A 20,814-nucleotide genomic window follows, 5' to 3' on the forward strand; every position below is an offset into this window, starting at 1 on the left:
ATGGTGTCAAATACTTTAGATTAAGGCAAAAGTGGATTTGGATTACCTTCAGTTGCCCTGAATAGAAAAGGACCGTCAATGCTACAGCCCAGAAATTAACGATGCTTTTCTGTTTTATGACCTCTGGGTAAATTGCACTAGAAATGCAGGTGATTCAGAAGAAAAGGGAGAAGATATCTGGATCCACTTAATGTAGAGAAGGTTGCCATCCCGTTTCCACCGAGGGGACCATAAATATCTGAAGTTGAGTCAGAGCCCTCTTCTGTACTTCCACTGTCCTCGTTCAGACACTTGTTTAACCTACTCCAAACACTTAGGAAAGTGTGCTGGACAAGTACGGCACACTGAAAAATTTGGTTATTTATGTTTATTTATTTGGTTTAATTCAAGTGATTTTAGAATCATCATAATAGAATGGTTGTCAAATGATTTTCTCCATATAATATGACTGGTCAGTTCTGTTACTTACCAGATGATGGTCACCCAGAATAGCTCTTTCACCCTTTGACATGAGAAGGTTAATACTCAGTGTAAGAGGTGTGTGTGTGTGTGTGTGTGTGTGTATATGCGGTCACATAGAAGCATCACAAGTCTTTGAAGTGAAACACACACTGACATGTCTATGGCAATCTGCCCTTCCTTAATATATTCTTCTAATTGAGCTTCACTGATTGAGTTACAATGGAACAAGTCCAAAATGCAAGCAACTGGAAGCACTCCGCAGAATGTAAATAAGGTGCTGCAGAATAAGAACATGTGAATTTTTGTTTTGACAACCGTATGGCATCTTGTCCTCTAGGAATTATATCTCTGTCTTAAGCTACACCTCTACTAAGTGTATATACATGGCAGACATTTGACACCTCATCAGTTGGAGGTGTTTTATATGAAAGTGATGGTTTCCATCAAGGCTTCTATGGGTCCGTGTGTCTTCATCCAGGATTATAATCACTGAGAATGTATGAGCTCTTAACCCAGTTCACCATGGCCAATGCATCTGGATGCTAACGAAAATCTTGGCACACCATGACCTGATTGGAGAATCGCCCTTTTTCCTGAAAAATCGTCTCAAAGCCTTGATGCTATCAGAGTGTGTCAAAGCTAATAAGTGTGTGTGTGTGTGTGTGTGTTAGCTGATGTAATACGAGCAGTTATAATCTGGATGTGTCTCTGGTTACTGAGAGACCCATTGCGAGAGCTGCTGTTGCTCTCCTTGATCCTGGAGCCACGCTTCACGCATCAGTAATCCTAGGCCCATCTCAGGGATTTGTCTGCCATTAAGTGATGGCTTTTTGATTGTGTGTGTGTGTGTGTGTATGTGTAGTTGAGGGTGGGGGGTAATGTTAGCTGGTACTGTTCGTAGAAGAACACACCGCACACATCTCTGATCACACTCACACAGCCCTTTTTAGAGGGGCAGGGACCTCTAAATCCGCCCAGTCATGCAGTGGTAAGCGTGCGGAGAGGAGCTGTCTGCCCATGGATGAGCTCAAGGGAACGTCCTCACCAGCGGCCGTTTCCAGGTGGAGGAGCTGGACCTGAGCAACAGGTGAGAGTGCCTTTACTGAAGCAGCCAGCAGTTGTTCTTTGGTCCTACTGAGAATTTGGAATGAAGAATTTTTTTGTTCAAGTGTCTATCATTATGAAGACCAACTCGCATGGTATGTTGTGTCGCACAGGCAATGGAAAGTCATAAGGCAAATCATTTCTTACCCGTAACAGTTTAAGGATCTCCGTATTAGAAAGGATTTTTTTGCCTGATCCATTTGCTTGGAGTTACTTATTCTGTATTTCACACAGTCATTTACTACGTTTTTGTGCTCTGATAGTTGATCATGTCTATTTAGAATAGTACTTTGTAACCTTTATGCAATTTTTACCCTGATCATTTATAACAATTTCAGATCTCTCCTTGACACTTGACATGCAACAGGTGCCCCAGACCAGTGATGATTCTAATAGTGATAGGCGGTAAGTGGATTTTTATTACTTGATATTAGTTTAAGAAGACGGGGCTGTTTTACAGCCACAAGTCTATGCCCACCTTTATCTGATTAATTTAACTTTAGCCATACTAATTTTGAGTAAATAAAGATGTGCATAGACTTGTATTAAAGGTGGTCTCTTGGGTTTGCATATGAGGTATGAGAGGTATATAAATATATTTAAGATTATGATATGATTACATGCCAGCATTCTGTATTAAAAATAGTAATAAAATTCAGATGTAACTACTGTTACCGGTTAGGGGTAGTCTCTAATCTGGTTTTTGGCCTAATCTGCCCATCATCATCCAAGTGAAACTGCAACAACAAGCAAGACGAGAAGGCCTGACAAGAGGGGAGTCTTAGACATAACCTGTCAGGTCCGTGTGACTCGCACATGAAATCTCTCCTCTGCCTAGCTGTTGTGTTCTCACACCGTGAGATTTTAATCTGTTGTCAGAGGCTAGGGATGAGGGCAAACTCATCTGCAAAATGAACGCTGATGCCAGTGTGATTACAATAATTGATCATCTGGATGTGTAGCATTGTTTTTTTAATTGTTACTGCAAATTGTTTTATTTATCTTTTGACCATAAAATCATTTCAATTGCACTTAATGAATGGGTTGTTGATTTGACAAGAAAGCTTTTTGGAGAACAGACCGTTCATAAAATTATCATTCAGTCCACTGCAATTTACAAATTACACATTATCCCTTATAGATATATTGTAAAAGCAAACCAAGAATCAAATAACCACCATTCTATAAAATGTATTTTCATCTGATCATCTGAACAGTCTGATCATATTTTGCATAATCCAATTATATTTTTATCATTATTTGGTCCAAAAAAAAACGGTAACGTGTGGGCATATCAGATAGATGACAAGTGATCAGTTCTTTTAATTGGTCGACTCTTTCTCCTGCTCACCCTCTCTTCGTTTTTCCTCCAGTGTCCTCCCTCCTCCTGCCCCACGCGCTGGCCCTGTGGGCGTGCACACGTTCCTGCCCGCCCCGCTGCACGTGCACGGAGGAGAAGAACTGCAGCGTGCTGTGTGACCGCTCGGCCTTGGGCGACCTGCCCAAGGAGTTCCCCTGCGAGGCGTCTGCCATCAACCTGGACAAGAACAGCCTCAAGTTCCTGGCGGAGCGCGCGTTCGGGACGCTGCCCTCACTGCGCTTGCTCTCGCTGGACCACAACAACATCTCTTTCATCACGCCAGGGGCTTTCAAAGGGCTGCCCAACCTGGTGGATCTCCGCATGGCCAATAACGAGTACATCAGCTACCTGCACACGCGCACCTTCACCTCCCTCAGGCGCCTGGTGCGGCTAGACATATCCAACTGCAACCTCTTCAGCATGCCCGACCGCATCTTCATTGAGCAGGTGGACCTTCGCGAGCTGTTCTGCTTCCAGAACATGTTCCGGCGTGTTCCGAGCGCCCTTCGGGACATGGAGAACCTGACACACGTGTACCTGGAGCGGAACAAGATCGAAGCGGTGGCCTACAACTCCCTGCTGGGCCTCCTCAACCTGAAGTACCTGAACTTGCAGGAGAACCGCATCACGACAATCCACGACAACTCCTTCCAGGACCTGCGCAAGCTCGAGAACTTCTACCTGAACGACAACCTGCTCTCCGAACTGCCCCAGTACACCTTCAGAGGCCTCGTCTCCCTCAAGATGCTCAACCTCGGAGGGAACTTCCTCTCCAACGTATCCCGGACCTGGTTCGGCGATCTGGTGGAGCTAGAGGTGCTCTACCTGGACCGCAACCGCCTGCTGTTCATCGAGGAGGGCGCGTTTGAGAACCTCACCAGCCTCATCACGCTGCACCTCAACAGCAACAACCTCACCATCCTGCCCCTCCCCACCTTCCAGCCCATCTACTTCGTCGGGCACCTGTACCTCTTCCGCAACCCCTGGGAATGTGACTGCAGTCTTGAGTGGCTTAAGGAGTGGAAAGAAAACTACAAGCTGGTGCGGGACATCCCCTGTGCCAGCCCATCGTCCGTGGCCGGCCTTGACCTCAGCGAGGTGGTGTACACCCGCCTCAATGGCACCTGCATAGACCCAGGAGAACGGAACCTGACCACGGCCGCTCCCGAGACCCCCACCACAGAGAGCAAGCTCAACAGTCTCATCTCCAAGCTGCTCCAGCAGGAGCTCAAGGAGGAGGCCACAAACTCCTCGGAGAGCTTCCGCAACGGAACCGTGGCCGAGAGCCAGGTGTCGGCCGGAATACGCCTTATTGGGTCTGGCCAATGGCTGCTGCTGTTATTGTTTGCTTGTCTGCACATTGGCCAGTCAGGCACCTTGATGGTGTTCTATCAGCTTTGTGACAGGCCATGAAAAGTTTGGCAAAGTTGTGGAGAAAGAGTTCAGCATAGTGGGGGAAGAATCCAGTTTTCCATGGCCCGTGGAAGAAAGGGTTCAGAGTCCGGGCTGTCAAGTGGAATCCTGCTTTCCTGGAAAGGCTGATCCTGATAGCTAAATAGGGGAAAGGAAGAATACTTTCATATACCATAGTTCTGGACCACTGCTTTCATTCCTTCTTTCTTTTTGAGAAATGGAAAACGGGAAGTGTGGAGTCTTGGCTTCAGGTATAATAAGAAGAATCAGTTGTCTGACATCTGTGAATAAGACTGAGAGAATAAGAGCACTCGTTTTATTTTGGTCCAAAACCGTCGGACACCGAAATGATGGGATTTGCAGAGCATTAAATTAATGTTGAGCCCACGCGCGCGCACACACACACACACACAAAACGCTTTCACTTGCTTAATGTTCCATCGTCTACACTAAGGTGAAGATTTATGTATGGAAGATAGCACTAGCTGCGGCGCATCATCACTTTAACAGATGGTATGACGTGCTTGTTTGTCTTGTATTATTCATTCAGTGAATTTTTAGATGCTCTAGCTTTTAATGAACGCTTTAATCTCCCGCCTTAGCGCTGGGCTTATCCGCGCTCGGGCTAAGTAAGCTCCTCCATATCGTACGTAAATGGAATGGGTTTATCCTTGCATTTTTTCTGTTTATGGACTGAGGCATCTTTTCTCGCATTCAGGTGCTGTATCGTGTGGCATGGTCTGGTTCTCCCGGCCACGTAGAGATGCATATTTTTCCAAGTGCTATCCAGACACATGGACATAACATGGACTAACTACACCCAAGTAGTGTTGTGTTTGTGCACATTAGCTATATTATGGTGTTATTTTATTGTGTTTTCAAGTCAACAGATTCCATTAACCAGCTTTGCTCGTGGTTATGAGAAAAATGCGGTTTCATTTTTTAAAATTTTAAGTTTGCATTTTCCATTCCATCATACATCTGCTTGATTATTTCATTAATTGAGAATAATAACAATGTATGAAAAATTATTCCTGGATGCTATAAGAAATACATGCTGCTAAATAAGATGAAAGGGATGAACAGAAGCCTTGTTTGTTTGTAAACACTTATTTGCAAGGGATTTGATCCAGCATGTGACATGTTCTTCCACGTAATCTAACGTATACACAGACATTTATGTTCTCTTAAAACATTTCTGAGTCTTGGCAACATTGCAATATAATTGTATTTGTTTACAGTTAAGATCAAGAATATTCTTAGTTTATATGCGGTGCAAAGGCTGAACACCCATGTGTGGAAGTTCGTGGCGATTGAGGTGCTGAAATGTAAACTCTGAAAGTTGTACAGTGATTGAATTTGTATGCCATCAATCTGAATAAAATGGTCTGTCTGAGTACACTTTGACTCACTCCTACCCTTCATTATGCATGCAGTATGCAGAATTGCATCACAGAGGTCCCATTTCTTTACCTCGCACTCATTCTGTTGCCATTCATTGCCTGGATTAAGTAACTGCTGTGCCACACTCTTACTGAGCAGTGCAAAAAATACGCTTGTTCTCTGTGTCATAACCTTACATAACTTCTTCCCATGGTGAGAAGTATGCAGACATGTGCATCACTGGGGGTGAATGAACAGGCTTGAAATGGGCGTGACACAGTAATTTACCTGTTAGTGTTGCAGAAAATGGCCTGTATAAAAAGCCTGCGGCAGCATTTCACTATTAGTAGTAGAGGTTAGAGAGTGTTTTTTCCTTCAGGGAGGATCCTGTTGATGGGGCCTTCCCAGTGACAAAAAAAAACCAAGTAGAGCAGAAATGATGTAGATGTAGATAATGAATATATACACAAGATATATATACATGATTTTGCATTAATAAAAGGTGGAACAGGCCTCTTTGATAAGCTTCATCTGTTGGCACAGACACCGCAAGAGATCTTTAACCCAGGACACCTCTTGTACATAGAGGTTTTATGAGTGGAGCCTGGCATGTGTGAATAACACTTATAATCTGGAGTGTGTGCATTCATCCTGTCTTATCTCAGACGTCTGCTGTGGTTTCCACACCTGCTCACAATGAACCCAGTGAGCTCTCTGGAAGTGGTCATCCAAGTACAGGAGATGACAGGCAGAAGAGCCTGATCAGCTGGAGACTTCGCTCACTGCCTTGCACAACAGACAGAGGCCATTGAACTGTTCAATGCATCACTTAAGGGAAGAGGAAAAATAGACTTCTCCGCATAGTCTGTCTGCCTCTTCACCACCTCCATGTCTTGAACTGTCTGTCCACTAGCCACTTTACCATTGTCTTCTGCCTCACTGCGTGCTTTATTAGCACATATGCACAACCCCTCCCTCCATGCCACAGCCGAACTGTGACCACACTTATACCTTTCTTAATATAGTTATTTATATATAGATATATAGACTTTATTCTTGCACTGTTTGACTTACTCATTTGCACCATCACCATGACACTCATTCACAAAGAGCACCTTACCTTATGCACAGAGGACCACAGGCTCAGTCCCTGCTTCAGTCATTGCAAGCGCACCTGATTGATTAATCACCCACTATGTGGATACTGTTTTTAGAATTGATTTAGATTAAGTTTTATTTAGTATAATTTGTATTTTAGAATGTTTAGTATATTCTTTATCTTCTACAGTCCTTACTGCTTAGTTGTGTTTTTTATATTATATACTTTGAATTACTTTTTCTGCTGTTAGTGAACGTGTGTGTGTATGTTGTCTGTATGCTACTGTGACCTTGACTTCCCCCTAGGGATCAATACAGTATCTATCTATCTATCTATCTACTTTGAAGAAAATTGAAATCCCAAATAAAAAGCAAATTTTGAACTTTTTCAAAGAGCCTTTTGGATGAAGACTGGCTTACCACTGAGTCACTGCCATATCACACACATCAATATCCTGAGCTGTGAGAAGACTCACAGGAAGAATGATTATCATTTTATGCTGAAAGAGGATTCTTGGTTTGGAAAAAGTTCTTGGCAAGACTATTAGCTACAGACAAAGAGCGAACCAGTTTTTTGAGACTTATTATAACTGTGAGAATTAGACAGCTTTGAGCTCTGCCAGAGTTTGTGTGTGATCCCTGATCAGAGAGAAATTCCACTCCTTTGCTGAGTCTTGTAGCCCAACTCTGCCCTCCAACTGCCCCCAGATCAGTTTCCCTCAATTTGTTCTCAAAAATGGCATAAAACATCATAAAGTTAATTTGTGTGAGATTATATCAGACTCAGTATCCTGAGTCAGCAGATTCCATCTCGCGAGGCAAATAAGTCGAGTCAGTGTGGGGGTGGAGTGCAGTCATTCAGCTGTCATGTAGACAGACATTAGCCCAACATGTCTTTGATTCTTTTGTATGTCTGGTACATGTGGAGAATTGTCAATAAAGCTGACTTCGACTTTGATTTGTGAGGTGAGTGGAATACCATAGCCATACCCGCTAGTGTACTAAGAAGATATATGAACCAAAAGCACGACAGGCCTGGTTTTGGGTTAAGCTGCCTAAACTTTGACTGTTCTGTGGCCTTGGGCTTGGAGCTGGGGTGGGCGCTCACCCTGTCTGACCTGTCCTGTCCTGTCCTGTCAGCACGAGAGGGTCTGGGTGGGGAGTGGAGTTCACTGAGCAACTTTGGGGCTCTGGGCCTAAGGATGGGGCCAGGGCAAAGACTGGCGGAGGATGGATGCGCTTACAGCCCTCCTCCAGACACACACACACACACACACATATATGTACTGATCAGCCATGCAAGGACAGTCTTATACACGCACATTTACCCACACCCATACACACATATACAGTCATACTCAATACAGACACACACACACACACACACACACATATATGTACTGATCAGCCATGCAAGGACAGTCTTATACACGCACATTTACCCACGCCCATACACACATATACAGTCATACTCAATACAGACACACTCAGCTCTGCAGAGACACCTGGGCATGTTTCCCAGCTGTACTTAGGCTCAGGCACTTGGTCAGGATATAACCTACCACAGCTGCAGTGGAAAAACAGAGACAGAGAAGGAGAAGGACAGAGAGAGAGAGAGCAAGCTGAGCAAGAGAGACAGAGAGAAAGAGATAGGGAGAGACGAGGAGAGGAAAGGAGAGAGGCATACGAAGTGTTTCCATTCAGAATGCTTCTGCCAGCTCCCACCGCAAGGCTGGGCCAAAAGAGCTTTCATACCAGACCCCGAAAGACAAACCAGGCCAGTGGAAGAATAAACAAAGACAGGGAGACACAGAAAGACACCATTCAGCGAGCAGGTTTTCAACACATAAAAGGAAATATATTTAAAAAACTGTTCATACTGAAGAACTGCTATGTCATCAGCAGAGGAATTTACACAGGGCAGTTTGAAAGTAAACAGTTTGTCATATACATGGTTATTATTTGGATGCACAAACCACTTTTTTATTTTCTGGTGTTTTGCAACTTAATTCACTTTCTCTCCTTTTTTTGCAAAACGTTGTGCACCTCTTACTTTTTTTGAAACAATGACACAGAGAATAATAAAAATCAGCATTATTTTCCTTTTGATTTCAACTTAATAAGAACAATAATACTCTCAGACAACAACTGCTTTTCCTCACTGAAATGGCAAATCTGGAATAGAGTTAGTATTATTTTTTTTAAATCCCCCTTATGTACCTTACAATAAATCAAATTGAGACAATTTACAAACACATCTCACTACATGGTTGATAAAAATCATTCGGTTCAGAAAGTCGCCCCGAAATGCATGGGATGTGCATAGGTGTAATTTTCTTATCTTTTTTGAATGATTTTATTATTTTTTGTTACCTTTTATTCTTACTTTTGTTTTTTTTTCTTTTCTTGTCCGGCTTCCCTTGATTTGAGTTTTTTTTTTTCTTTTTTCAAAGTCAGACGAATGGAATGTTCTCTGCTCTGACAGACAGCAGATAGACAGCTAACACTGAGAGAGAGAGAGAGAGAGAGAGAGAGAGAGAGAGAGAGAGAGAGAGAGAGAGAGAGAGAGAGAGAGAGAGAGCATGGGAGCTTTTTGCGAATGTTCACATGCAGAAGACCTCATTCAAATCTCTAACACATTTATGTATTCATTTAGAGAGACAGTATCTTGGGGGGACCACAGAACTGCTGCTGAGACACAATAGGAGCTTGTACTGCTGTTGAGCGAGAAGAGCTTGTGTGATTGTATGTTTGATGATGCACCATAAGGCAGAAGAGATCCTTTGGGAATTGATCACAAATGCAAGTGTGCTATGGCAAGGCTTAAAAATGCAGGGAAGCCTCGAATAGATCAGAAGTTTGGGGGGGGTGGGGCGTGTGGGTTTGCCAGTGAGGAGGCAATGGTGTGGGTTTGCCAGTGAGGAGGCAATGGTGTGGGTTTGCCAGTGAGGAGGCAATGGTGTGGGTTTGCCAGTGAGGAGGCAATGGTGTGGGTTTGCCAGTGAGGAGGCAGTGGTGTGGGTTTGCCAGTGAGGAGGCAATGGTGTGGGTTTGCCAGTGAGGAGGCAATGGTGTGGGCGACACTAATGACACCGTGGTTCGTTTGTGTGCTTTTCCTCAGTTTTACAGAGTAGTGCTCGATCCAGCGGTGTCTAGGACACAGATGGGCGAAAGCATTACTAGATTGCAAAGTAAACACAAAAATAAAAACACTACACTACACCACTACCATGATAACTGGCGACATGAACAGGATTGTGGGGGGGGGGGTGGGGGCATTTTTAGATACTGTCTCTTTAAAATAAAAGTCTACAAAATGTTGCCTCCTAGCTATAAGGACATGACAATATTTAATTCAATTATTTATTTTTATGTGTTTTTATCTCTTTTTAAATACAACACTACGTCTAGGTAGTCTGTAAGGGGGCCGAGACTGACTGCAGGTCATGGACACTGAGGTGGTCAGAGCGTCAGAGGTGCGTTTTTCTTTTCTTCTTTTTTTCTCCAGGGAATGATGAATATTTGAAGAGATGCATTGCAAAGAAGGGGGGGGGGGGGGGGGTCAGAGAGGGGGGGCACTGGGACTTAGGGATGAAGGATAGATCAGGGCACTGGGGGACATATGTGTGTGTGCATCTGTGTGTGTGTGTGTGTGTGTGTGTGTCTGCGTGTGTGTCTGTGTGCTCTAGTAGACCCAGGAGACGGGCACCCATTGGGCGGTGGTGGACACCAGGTCGATGGCTTCCTCCAGGTGTCTGATGGTCTCGTCGATCTCGTTGTTGATGATGGTCAGGTCGAAGTAGTGCGCGTACGTCTTCTGCAGGATCTCCGACTCCTTCTGCAGCCGCTGCAACGACTCATCCTACGGGGAGAAAGAGAGAGAAAGAGAGAGAGAGAGAGAGAGAGAGAGAGATGGAAGGAGTAAATACTGTGTGTGTGGAAAAGAGGGAGGGAGGGATGGATAGACAGATGCATGGATGGATGGAAACCTGGGTCTTGATACACATCCCGGGGTAATAGAGAGGGGCTCATAGGGAACTAATAGATATGGGGGGAAAGCTGGAGAGAAATAGAGATTCTATACGACACCTTCATTCTGCTCTAGAACAATGTAGTATCCTACTCTTGACTACAGAAACAACAACTCTAGAGAGAACTCAGAGGGAGACTAGGTGAACCACGGGGAGACAAAACCTTGAATGTATAAACCACACATGCTACAACAACACACAAACACATTTACTACTAGAGCGACTAACGAGAACGCAATTACAGCACAGTACTAGGACCAGATGTCTGGTCCATACAGAAGCTCAGACGAGTCTGATCCAGGATCTGTGGGGTCTGTGACGTCCTGTCATACTTACAGGCAGCTTCCTGCACCACCTTGGAAGCTAATGTGCACCGAGGCGGTAGACAAGAAAAAAACGAAAAAGAAAACAAATAAAGAAAAACAGAGAAATGAAAAGAAAAGCCAAACAGAAACATGCAGCATGCATAAACAAAAATGGAGAAGTGGAGAAGCTGGGGGCTGAGGAGCCTAAATGAAACCCAGGGCTGGATCAGACAGTGGTTAGATGAGTCCGAGCCAGCAGGCAATAGCTGGGAGAGTGGTTTTACCCATGATGCCATGACCAACATTATTATAGCACGAAACAAAAAAAAAAACACCCTTCAACTGGGTCGGCTATGACAGTGCTATAATTTGATCTTTATTGCTCTGAATCTCTAAGAGAACAAATCAGAGAATTTGATACATGAATGAAGGGGCTCTCTCTGCCAGCTCACAGTGAAATACCACCAGAGGAAGAGGAAGAAAGTCATTAGGTCTGGTTAGTGGAAAAATAATAACTGTGTGTGTGTGTGTGTGTGTGTGTGTGTGTGTGTGTGTGTCCGTCCTCACCTCGTTCATGCCGGGTGTGATAGTTGGGGCAGCGATGAAGACCACATAGGGCGCAAACTCCGCTGTGCGCAAGACCTTCAGGGCCTGGAGGCGGAGAAGACAGTCAGTAAGGGTTTACACAATATTTCCAGCTGTCTTGTCTCCCACCATGAATCACTACGTTACACCACGCCGGACACACACTGGGTCTTTCATGAGATGACCACAAGATCATGTCGTCCGCATATTCTGTTCTGAACACATCTACATAGATTAACACGGACAGCTTCTGATTCATGGACAGGGTAAGTCATGTCCGCAAAACTTAAAAATCAATCCCCGAAAATGTCCCCCTGATGTGTATGACTGCCCCACCAATACATGCATATCAGCGCACACACACACACTAGTCTTTCAGGGAGCTAACTAGTCTGGATCACGATAGTTCACTAGCGTTTCCCCAGGTCCGCAGACTACCTGCCCAATCAGCACTGAGAGGAGATGACGCTATAATTTCGAAACCGAAAGGGGAGCAACGCCTGCAAACATCAAAAATTGCAGTCAGAAGAATGAGTACATTTATTTACAACAAGGGTAGGCTCACATAGATTGTTTCCTGGCTACCAATGCTGTTTTTTGTCAGGTTGTAAAGTTTAGGCGAAGTAGGAAGTAACGTCAGGAATACCTGATCAATGTGATTGGTTATGTTTATGGCCGTCATCATGCTAGCATTACTAACGCTATCACTAATGACCAGACTCTCCTCACTTCGTGAATGAGTTGTGCTAGCCAGGCTTCACACACACACACACACACACACACACACACACACACACTCCTTCATGGCAGATAGATCTTCTGGTATGCTTCAGGGAGAAACCCCACACTGGATTCCAAATAGCCTACGCCCCCCCCCCCCCCCCCCAAATCAGCCCCAATAGCCCCGTTGTTAGGACTGACCTGAGGCTCCACGTCCAGGATGGCGATGTTGCATTGCTCGTGGATCTTGCGTATCGTCTCCAGGCGCGTGCCGTACATGGCGTCCTCGTGACTGCCGTACTCCAGGTACTCGTTGTTGGAGATGTCCTGCATCATTTGGTCGTGCGATACAAAGAAGTAGTTCTTACCATTCTCCTCGTCCTTCTTTGGAGGTCTGGTTGTGTCTATTCAGGGTGAAACAGGAACATATACATTCAGAATAAATGACATACTTAAAAAAAAATGATATACTGTGTAAGAATTCATTTCTACAGAAATGAATACTCTTAATTATTATTACTCTATATATTTTATATATTATATATTTTTTAATAAATTAATAAAATTACTCATAATATAATGTACACAGGATATAAACACAGAACTATACACAGTACACAAGTTTCCATATTGAAATGAAATGAGGTAGAGTGTCTTACGTGGAATAGGGTAGGCGAATCTGTCGGGGTGTTTGGTGATAAGCGTGTTTTTAATGTGTCGTCTGCCTACGCCATGGGCTCCTGTGAGAGATAAACCCAAAGATACACAACACAAGATCAAACCTTACAACAACAACAACAACTACAACAAATAAAAACATCCAATAACAAACAACAAAATCAAAACAAAAAACAATCAGCATCAAAGATGATGCCTCCTCATGACATGTCACCTACCTAACAAGACTAGCGTTTTCCTCTTGAAGGCGGGCAGCTTGACCACCTCTTCATATGTGACGAGATCTAGTTGATCAAATACTGGAAAGAGAACAATGAGTCAATCAGCTGGTGCCACGTACCCATCTCCCCAGGTCAGTCCCTCTGTGAAAGGGCAACGCCCTATCAGAAGACCCCTTTATGGAACACAGACACCTCGCTGGCAATGCATGACGTGACAACTATGGGCTATGTGAAAAGAAGACGATGTTATAGCTGTTGTCCATAAAAACACTACCCGCTGCCCATGTTGTTGCAAAAGCAAAAATAGTCAAACACTGTGAGGAAGTAAAAACCTCTACTTGCTCGCTTTTATACCACGTGTGAGATGGTGTATGGAGCATGAGGGGTGAAGAGTGCTGTGGGGTGGGGACAGTGCTACTGACTAATACAGACTCTTACACCAACTGCAGCCCTATTGGATGGGGTTGTCATTATCCTCCTTCTGACAGAAAACAACTGTCCAGATGCATTATTCTGGAGCTGGCACTGGTGCTTCAGTGGTCATTATTGACACTGGCCAGGTAGTCCCTGACAACAATGCTTTAAGCTACAGTGTAACTAACACAAGACTGGCACATTGCAAATGCTAACCAGATTTAAGCACAATTTAGTACAACCTGGAAAATCATTGTGTGGTGGTCAATGTTGATATTGTGGTGGGCCGCCACAAATAAGTCAATGTATGGGAAACACTGGATTGACTGATTGATATGCAATGTTGAATATATTTTTGATTCAGTAAACAATTAGTAAACTACAAAAAGTAAACTAGCCATAGAATTCCTAACAAGAAGGCTAGTAAATGACCTAAGCAGGTGTCTGGGATGACCAGCAGTGGTCAAAAACCATGGTGGTTGCCCCCTGTGCTGTTCACTGTAAACCCTGCTCGAGCAGAGACAGGGGGAAGGGAGAGGAGTATTCAGCGCGGTGTGGTTGACCTGTGGTTACCCTCTGCTTATGCAACGCTAGCCAGCCGAGCTTACAGGGCAGATCAGAGAGGTTATGTGCCCTGTCTCTGTAGCCGGGTGACATTACAGCCATGCATGCAGTAGGACCGGTTTCGGCCACCGCTGTGTACTCACACACACACACACACACACACACACACACACACACACACACACAGGCACCTGGCCCAAGTGTGCATTACCGCACACACTGGCACATGCATCATAACCTTAATCTCTCTTTCCTTCATCACTCCTTTCCATAATTAACAGACGTGCTCGCACGCACATACCTACACACACACACACACACACACGTGTGCTCATAAGCACACAAACACTCACTCTTTTCCTCTAAACACACACACACGGACAAGCATGCACAAACTAGCAGGTGCTATGTGCATAGAGTGCATAGACAAGCACAACAATCAAACTGAAATCTCTCTTCCCCCCCTTTCTTTCCAACACCTACAAACCCACTCTGCCTCTCCCTATGATAAACACACAGACACAGACACACACACACAGTGATTGGTAGACTCTCAGCAGCACAGAGAGAGGGAGTATGCTTTAAGAGCAGACACTGTCTCCAGCAGTGGTGAGTGAGCAGCATCAAAGAGAGAAGTCTGAGTGCTGTCTCCAGTTTCCACCTGCACCTGCTCTTCATCAGCCAGACAGCCAGCCCCGGCGCAGAAGGAAGAAGAATGCTTCCTGACTTCCTGTAGCACCAGCACCAGCACCAGCACCGAACACATGACATGACATGACACAGAGCAGAACACGGAGGCAGGACACAGGTGGACACAGAGAGATGAGAGAGGCGTGGCGGGGGGGTCCAGGGACTAATGGATCTGGTCAATGCAGTGCAAGCCAGAGGGAATGGATGGACACGGATGGATGCGCATTAAGGAGGAGCACAATATTTACATGACGAGGCTGCAATTTAGACTTAGGAGGAGGAACATAAAGATGACAAAGAAATACGGAAAGAAAGCATGAAACAAAAGAAAAGAGCAAGACGACAAGACAGGAAGAAGAAAAAATAAATAAATGGCTAGAAAAAGAAAAGAGCCTACACTATCCAACACACACTGAATAGGAATCCTCAGCAGAGAGTGTGTGTGAGTTTAAGTGTGTGAGTGACTTTGAGGTATGTGTGTGTGTTTAGGACATGTGAAGAAGCAGTAATGTATATGTGTCATGTTCTGAGAGGGGTGTGTGTGGGTGTGTGTGTGTGTGTGTGTGTGTGTGTGTGTGTGTGTGTGTGTGTGTGTGTGTGTGTGTGTGTTTGTTTCTGCTGATGGAGCACTTGATGTGCAAGGTGCACTGGCTTGGGTGTGAAATATGAGATTGATTTGACTACCATATGAAACTCCATACACAGCAGACTGCATGTGCGGTTTCTCACAGTCTGTCTGTTTGTCTGTCTCTGTCCTTGACAGCACACAAATCATGAATATGTATCACGAGAGATGCTCTGATGTCCCATCAAGAATATGCACGTGTGTAACTTAAACCCTTCGGTCACACTTCTATTTCCAAAAACAATATTCAGGGACATCAGGAAGGCATGATCTGGTGTCTAAATGTATGTCAACAATGCAATGCAAAACTAATAAAGGATGACAGCTGAAAACCAAATCTCTAACACACATAAACAAACATACACACATACATACACGCACACGCACACGCACACACACACGCACACACACACACACACACACACACACACACACTGAAACAGGCTCTCAGGACCCATTTCAGTTCCATTTTGTTTTCCGTCGTGATCTAACCACAACAAAACAAAACTGTGGGATATGCAAAAATAAATAAATAAACAAATAAATAAATAAACAAACAAAACCTCTAACATTAAAACACACATTTGGGTGGGTTGTCATTAGTTGCACATTAGAGATTAAAGAGGAGAAGCAGAGAGCCAAAGGTTGCGTTGGCGCCTGTTGCCCCGGGTTACTTACATGCAGATAGGCCGTTAGGAGGGGGACAGCATGAAAAATGACAGGGGAGGGGAAGGGTCATTGAAATGTTGGTCAGTAACAATACATCAGTTCAAAACAGAGAAAACAATTCAGCACAAAGTCAAACAAACAAACAAACAATCAAAACAAGCACTGAAGCAAAGCTGCAAGGACATCATTAATACAAACAAACAAACTAAATAAAGAGAGAAAGAGAGAAAAACATTTAAATCAAAACATAACAAACATTGGTTCACAATGACAGGTTGACACTGTAGGCATTGCTTTTTCAACTATAGGGTTTTTGAAGATCAATTATGACTAGATTAGGGTCAAAATACATGATTGACACATGCAAACACTAAATGCATTTCTCAGCCTTCTTCTGATGTTTATGAATTATCATCTACAGTGAACCATATGTCTCATATAGCTTTCTGACAAATCTCTGAGTGCTCCAGATAAAAGTTACTTGAATAGACCAATGGACATAGTTTGACAACACAGTATCATACTGTCTGAAATCTAGAACAACCCACAACCCAACTAAGTAATCCACTGCAGAATACTTTACAATGTATACCATTCTGAAGCAAAAATAGTGTATGCTTCTTTTGTCCTACAAAACCTGTACAATAAAGTTTATGAAAATGTGTCTAAATTCACCTGAGGTCGATAAAGCATAGGAAAAGGTGTTGGACTGAGGGTTGTCGCTGATATATAACTAAAAGGGACTATCTAGGTTATACAACAGGGATGATGTGTAGTTCTTGAAGCAAACATGAATGAACAAAGTAGATTAAAGTAGATTGAGTAGATTAAACTCTGCCATTAGTCTATTTGTCTGGCATTGTTAGAATGTAAGTAGAGCCTATTGCATCAGCATTCGGTGCACTTGCCTTCATAAAATGAATGAAAAACAGCTAATTAGATTAGGCCAGGGAGGACTTGCACTTGCAGGCATGGTAGAAAAACATGGCTGAGAAACCTGCTCCAGCCACAGTGGGCCTAACCCCTGGTGGTGTCCTCTGAGCCTGGGGCTCAAGTAGGGAGGCTTCCCTGAGAGAGAGTGCGAGTAGTCAGCAGGCAGCCTTTAGTGCCCCCCCCCCCCCCTCCTCTCCTCTATTGCTCCATCCCCTGAGCTCTCCCTGGCTTTGACGCACCCCCGCCAGGCCACAGATGTGCTGGCCCTCAATTCAGCTCCAAAAATCCCTGCTGCAGATGTAGCCGACATGTGCAAACATCTTTCGGCGATTAAATTACAAAAGGGGGAATTTTCTCTGGTATCAACACAACAACAAAAAAACAGGCGCTGTTTTCTCTTTCTCCCCCCTCCTCCCATTCTCTTTTCCCCCTCCAACCCCCCATGACCCATTCTCTCTCTCTCTCTCTCTCTCTCTCCATCTCTTCTCTAATCAGATACTGTAATGTGGGCCACAGAGCTCAGGCCGGATTACTGCTGATCTGCACTGTACTGCCTGTTTGGCAGAGGGGCAGACCTTGTCACAGATTAATTGCCCTTCCCTGTGTGTGTGTGTTTGTGTGTGTGTGTGTGTGTGTGTGTGTGTGTGTGTGTGTGTGTGTGTGTGTGTGTATGGTTTGAGTGTGGCAATGAAAGTGTGTGTGTATGTGTATGCGCGCATGTGCGTGCATGAGCATGTATGTGTGTATGTTGCTGTCTGCCTGCTTTGTGTGTGAACAGACACACACTGGAAGCTGCCGGGTCACTGTTGCCTGCTGCCAGTCATCACATGCAGTCCCAGTCAAATCTAGGCTGCCCAAGGCCCACACAACCCACAGCTGACTCACAGCAATGCCAGAGAGACAACATAATATGAGATGGGCTGCAGAACTAGGCGAGTGGATGCACTCTGGGTGTGCTTGTGATGAATGTGATTATAATTCAAAAGGGCTCAGAATTATTTAACCTACTTTTAGAGCTGCAGTTACGTGATCACTAATTAAGTAACATCACAGACCAAGTGACACAGATCCATTGTTAAAGCTTTTTGATCACTATCCTGCAGAGATGAAATCATGATTCACAAAATGGCGAACTGTCAGTTGTGGACAACTTCTGGCATCACCCTTACTCACTCTTGACTTCTTTGAAGTAAGTCAATGGCCTGGAGAGCTTTAACGATCATCAGGCAGCCATAATTTAACAGAAGCCAAACCCTCTAAGCCTCTCACAGGTATTTAGTAAAGAGCTCAGCCAGACTGCCATAGATTCGGCCCACTTCAAACCACTGACAAAAACCCACATTTGGCATAGCACCGGCCATTGTGTCCAAATTAATGATTTGAGGGAAAATGAAGACAGTTCATTATGAACTACATGTATAACCCTCATTTTTGAAGTGGTAGGTGACTAATAAAAAGGTACTGAGTGGTTTGGTGTGCACTTGCTGAAGCTCCACCGTGGGTTTCTGGATTCTTGTTTTTTTTTTTTCCCCCCCTCAGCAGTGTGGTGATCTGAGAGCCAAGGAATGCAATTGATTTATCACACTTAAACAGATTCACTGGTGCGGGGAGCAGAGCTGTGTTGGCCAGATGCCCGGTCCTGGCCGGGGGTGAGAGTGGGGTGGTTGAGGGGTGACCTGTGCTAAAGCTCAGAGCAGGTGGGACAGCAGGAGGGGAGATTAAGACCTGGGGGGGGGGGGGGTGCGGGGAACATACAAGTGGGGCCTGGTGGTCTGCCGGTAATCACTGCGGCTCCCTCCCTGAGCCATGGAGAGCCAGACACTCGACTCTGCAGCAGCAACAGCCTGACGCGTGGAAGCGAGGGGCTCAGGTGTCGCCGCACTGCACTGCACCGCGTCGCAGTGCTCCCGTGACACCGCGAGGCAGAAAAACGACTCCGCTCAGCTCATGTTTCAGGCCCCAGGCAGCTCTGCGGTGGGGTGGTGAGGAGGGATAAAAACTGTCTGCTGTGGAGGCTAACAGAGTCATACATGCCTGTGGATGGGTCACACATGTGAACCTGCTATGCACACATGTGGGGTGTTTGTGGGCGGGGTCTGGCCTGTGCTCTTTACTGGCTGGGACAGACTACCTTTCAACAGCCACTGGTGTCAGAGGCCCCTTTGAAAACATCGACACCCTCTTGCATGCAGCACACATACACACACACACAGAGCTCTAATCTCTGGTATCTTTGGGCCATTGTGGCCAGGGATGTGTGATGATGGTTCTCAGACGCACACACACAAACACATAAGAGCTGCCGTGAATACAAGACCAAGGTCCGCTGGCTATTTGTAGAAATGCTGCGGTCAGGTCCCCCGGTCACATGAGATGCGGACTGCAGGGGCTTGGTTACCTGGTTCTCCCCACTAGCCCCTCTCCTGCCATCGCATGGCCTCCCAGCTATGCTAACCCTCAGCTGCTGGCTATTGTGTAGCACATGTTCCATTAGCATGCTCAACATTCAGGGAGAGGCTATACCTGCTAACCGCTAATTAGCGTGGGGTCAGGGAGCGCCAACAGTGTAATGTCAGCAGTGGCATTAAAATGCCAGTGCCCATAACACGATGTGTATATTATATTTATGCTTTGGCTGCCATCAGATTCACTTCCCCTAGACACCCAGGAGATGTGTCAGCAGTATGTGATAACATCACATATCACATGTATGATTCAAACTTTCCAAGCACAGTCTAATAAACAAAGAGATCATCTAGATATATAAAATCTAGTTATCTATCTATCTTTCTATATAGATTAGAACAGCTGATGAAGAAGCCTCAATTGATGATTCAGTACTCCCTGATGATTGATTCTGTAGCAATGAGAAGCTCTGAGAAGAACTTGAAAAGGCCTGGGCCACATGCAACTTTCTCCGATATATCCTTGATTCCTCAGTGAAAAGTCACAGTGTGGTGGCCAAGGCTGTAGGTTCAGTGTGTAATGAGTATGCTAGAAGACCAGAAGACCCGCTCATTGGCTTCTTCATTCATCACACTCAATAGTTTGTGAGTCCATGCAAAGTGTGAAATCTGCTCGCATAGTGGGAGTGCAAGTGTGTCAGAGAGAGAGAGAGAAAAAGAGAGAGAGAGAGAGAGAGAGAGAGAAAGAGAGAAAGAGAGAGCGAGAGAGAGAGAGAGAGAGAAACACAAGCTAAGTGAGGGATCAGCGGTAGAGTGTTAAGTCTGCCGTTTCACCCATCCACGGCCCTGGCTGACTCCACACCCAGCATGCTAACTGGGGCCTCCAGTTGCCTGGCTGGGGGATGGAGGTGGGTAGATAGGTAGGAAGGGAGGACAGGGTTGAAGAGGAGAGGCTCTTCCAGTCCAGTGTTGGAGAATGTTGGCCGGCTGGCTTCTTACCTGCGTTGTGCTTTGCTAAGTACTTGTCTTTGTACTGCTTCTTCTTCTTGCCAAACCAGGTACAGCTAGCCTGCTGCTCCTGTTTGGTCTTCTCCATCGCTATACAAGCAACTCGCCTGCAAGACAGAGCCATGGAAAAGAATGAATAAGAGGGA

General features: G+C 45.0%; 2 protein-coding genes across 23 annotated transcripts in view; one reads left to right on the plus strand and one right to left on the minus strand.

Annotated features, from left to right (window-relative positions):
* Window positions 1-559: 559 nt before the first annotated feature.
* nyx (nyctalopin) lies at window positions 560-5,750 on the plus strand. 3 transcript variants are annotated; one of them, XR_006026893.1, is made up of 3 exons: window positions 560-1,971; window positions 2,940-4,852; window positions 5,058-5,750. XR_006026893.1 is itself a non-coding variant. In XM_042081439.1 (3 exons), the coding sequence occupies exons 2-3, from the start codon at window positions 1,950-1,952 to the stop codon at window positions 4,337-4,339; spliced, it is 1,422 nt and encodes a 473-aa protein (XP_041937373.1). In that variant the 5' UTR covers window positions 560-1,549; window positions 1,905-1,949; the 3' UTR covers window positions 4,340-5,750. The 3 variants fall into 3 exon arrangements, 1 of the variants encoding a protein (XP_041937373.1); XR_006026894.1 differs by having other exon boundaries at window positions 2,940-4,590; XM_042081439.1 differs by having other exon boundaries at window positions 560-1,549; window positions 1,905-1,971; window positions 2,940-5,750.
* A 3,113-nt stretch (window positions 5,751-8,863) lies between these two features.
* caska (calcium/calmodulin-dependent serine protein kinase a) overlaps window positions 8,864-20,814 on the minus strand; it is a 194,672-nt gene continuing 182,721 nt past the window's right edge. For 15 of the 20 annotated variants that reach the window (XM_042081159.1, XM_042081127.1, XM_042081152.1 and 12 more), the window contains 6 exons: window positions 20,660-20,775; window positions 13,358-13,438; window positions 13,121-13,201; window positions 12,663-12,865; window positions 11,724-11,807; window positions 8,864-10,682 (listed from right to left, as the gene is read on the minus strand). In XM_042081159.1, coding sequence (XP_041937093.1) covers window positions 10,506-10,682; window positions 11,724-11,807; window positions 12,663-12,865; window positions 13,121-13,201; window positions 13,358-13,438; window positions 20,660-20,775 — 742 coding nt within the window. In that variant the 3' untranslated portion in view covers window positions 8,864-10,505. The remainder of the gene's footprint in view (window positions 10,683-11,723; window positions 11,808-12,662; window positions 12,866-13,120; window positions 13,202-13,357; window positions 13,439-20,659; window positions 20,776-20,814) is intronic. The other 5 variants (XM_042081253.1, XM_042081243.1, XM_042081136.1 and 2 more) reach the window with 1 other exon arrangement.

This window comes from Alosa sapidissima, chromosome 2 (assembly GCF_018492685.1).
Source record: "Alosa sapidissima isolate fAloSap1 chromosome 2, fAloSap1.pri, whole genome shotgun sequence".
Classification (NCBI taxonomy): domain Eukaryota; kingdom Metazoa; phylum Chordata; class Actinopteri; order Clupeiformes; family Clupeidae; genus Alosa; species Alosa sapidissima.

Coding starts and splice junctions, on each gene's coding strand:
- nyx (XM_042081439.1), top strand. CDS start 1,950: ATGATTCTAATAGTGATAGGCG. Junction 1,972..2,939: donor GATTCTAATAGTGATAGGCG/GTAAGTGGATTT, acceptor TTTTTCCTCCAG/TGTCCTCCCTCCTCCTGCCC.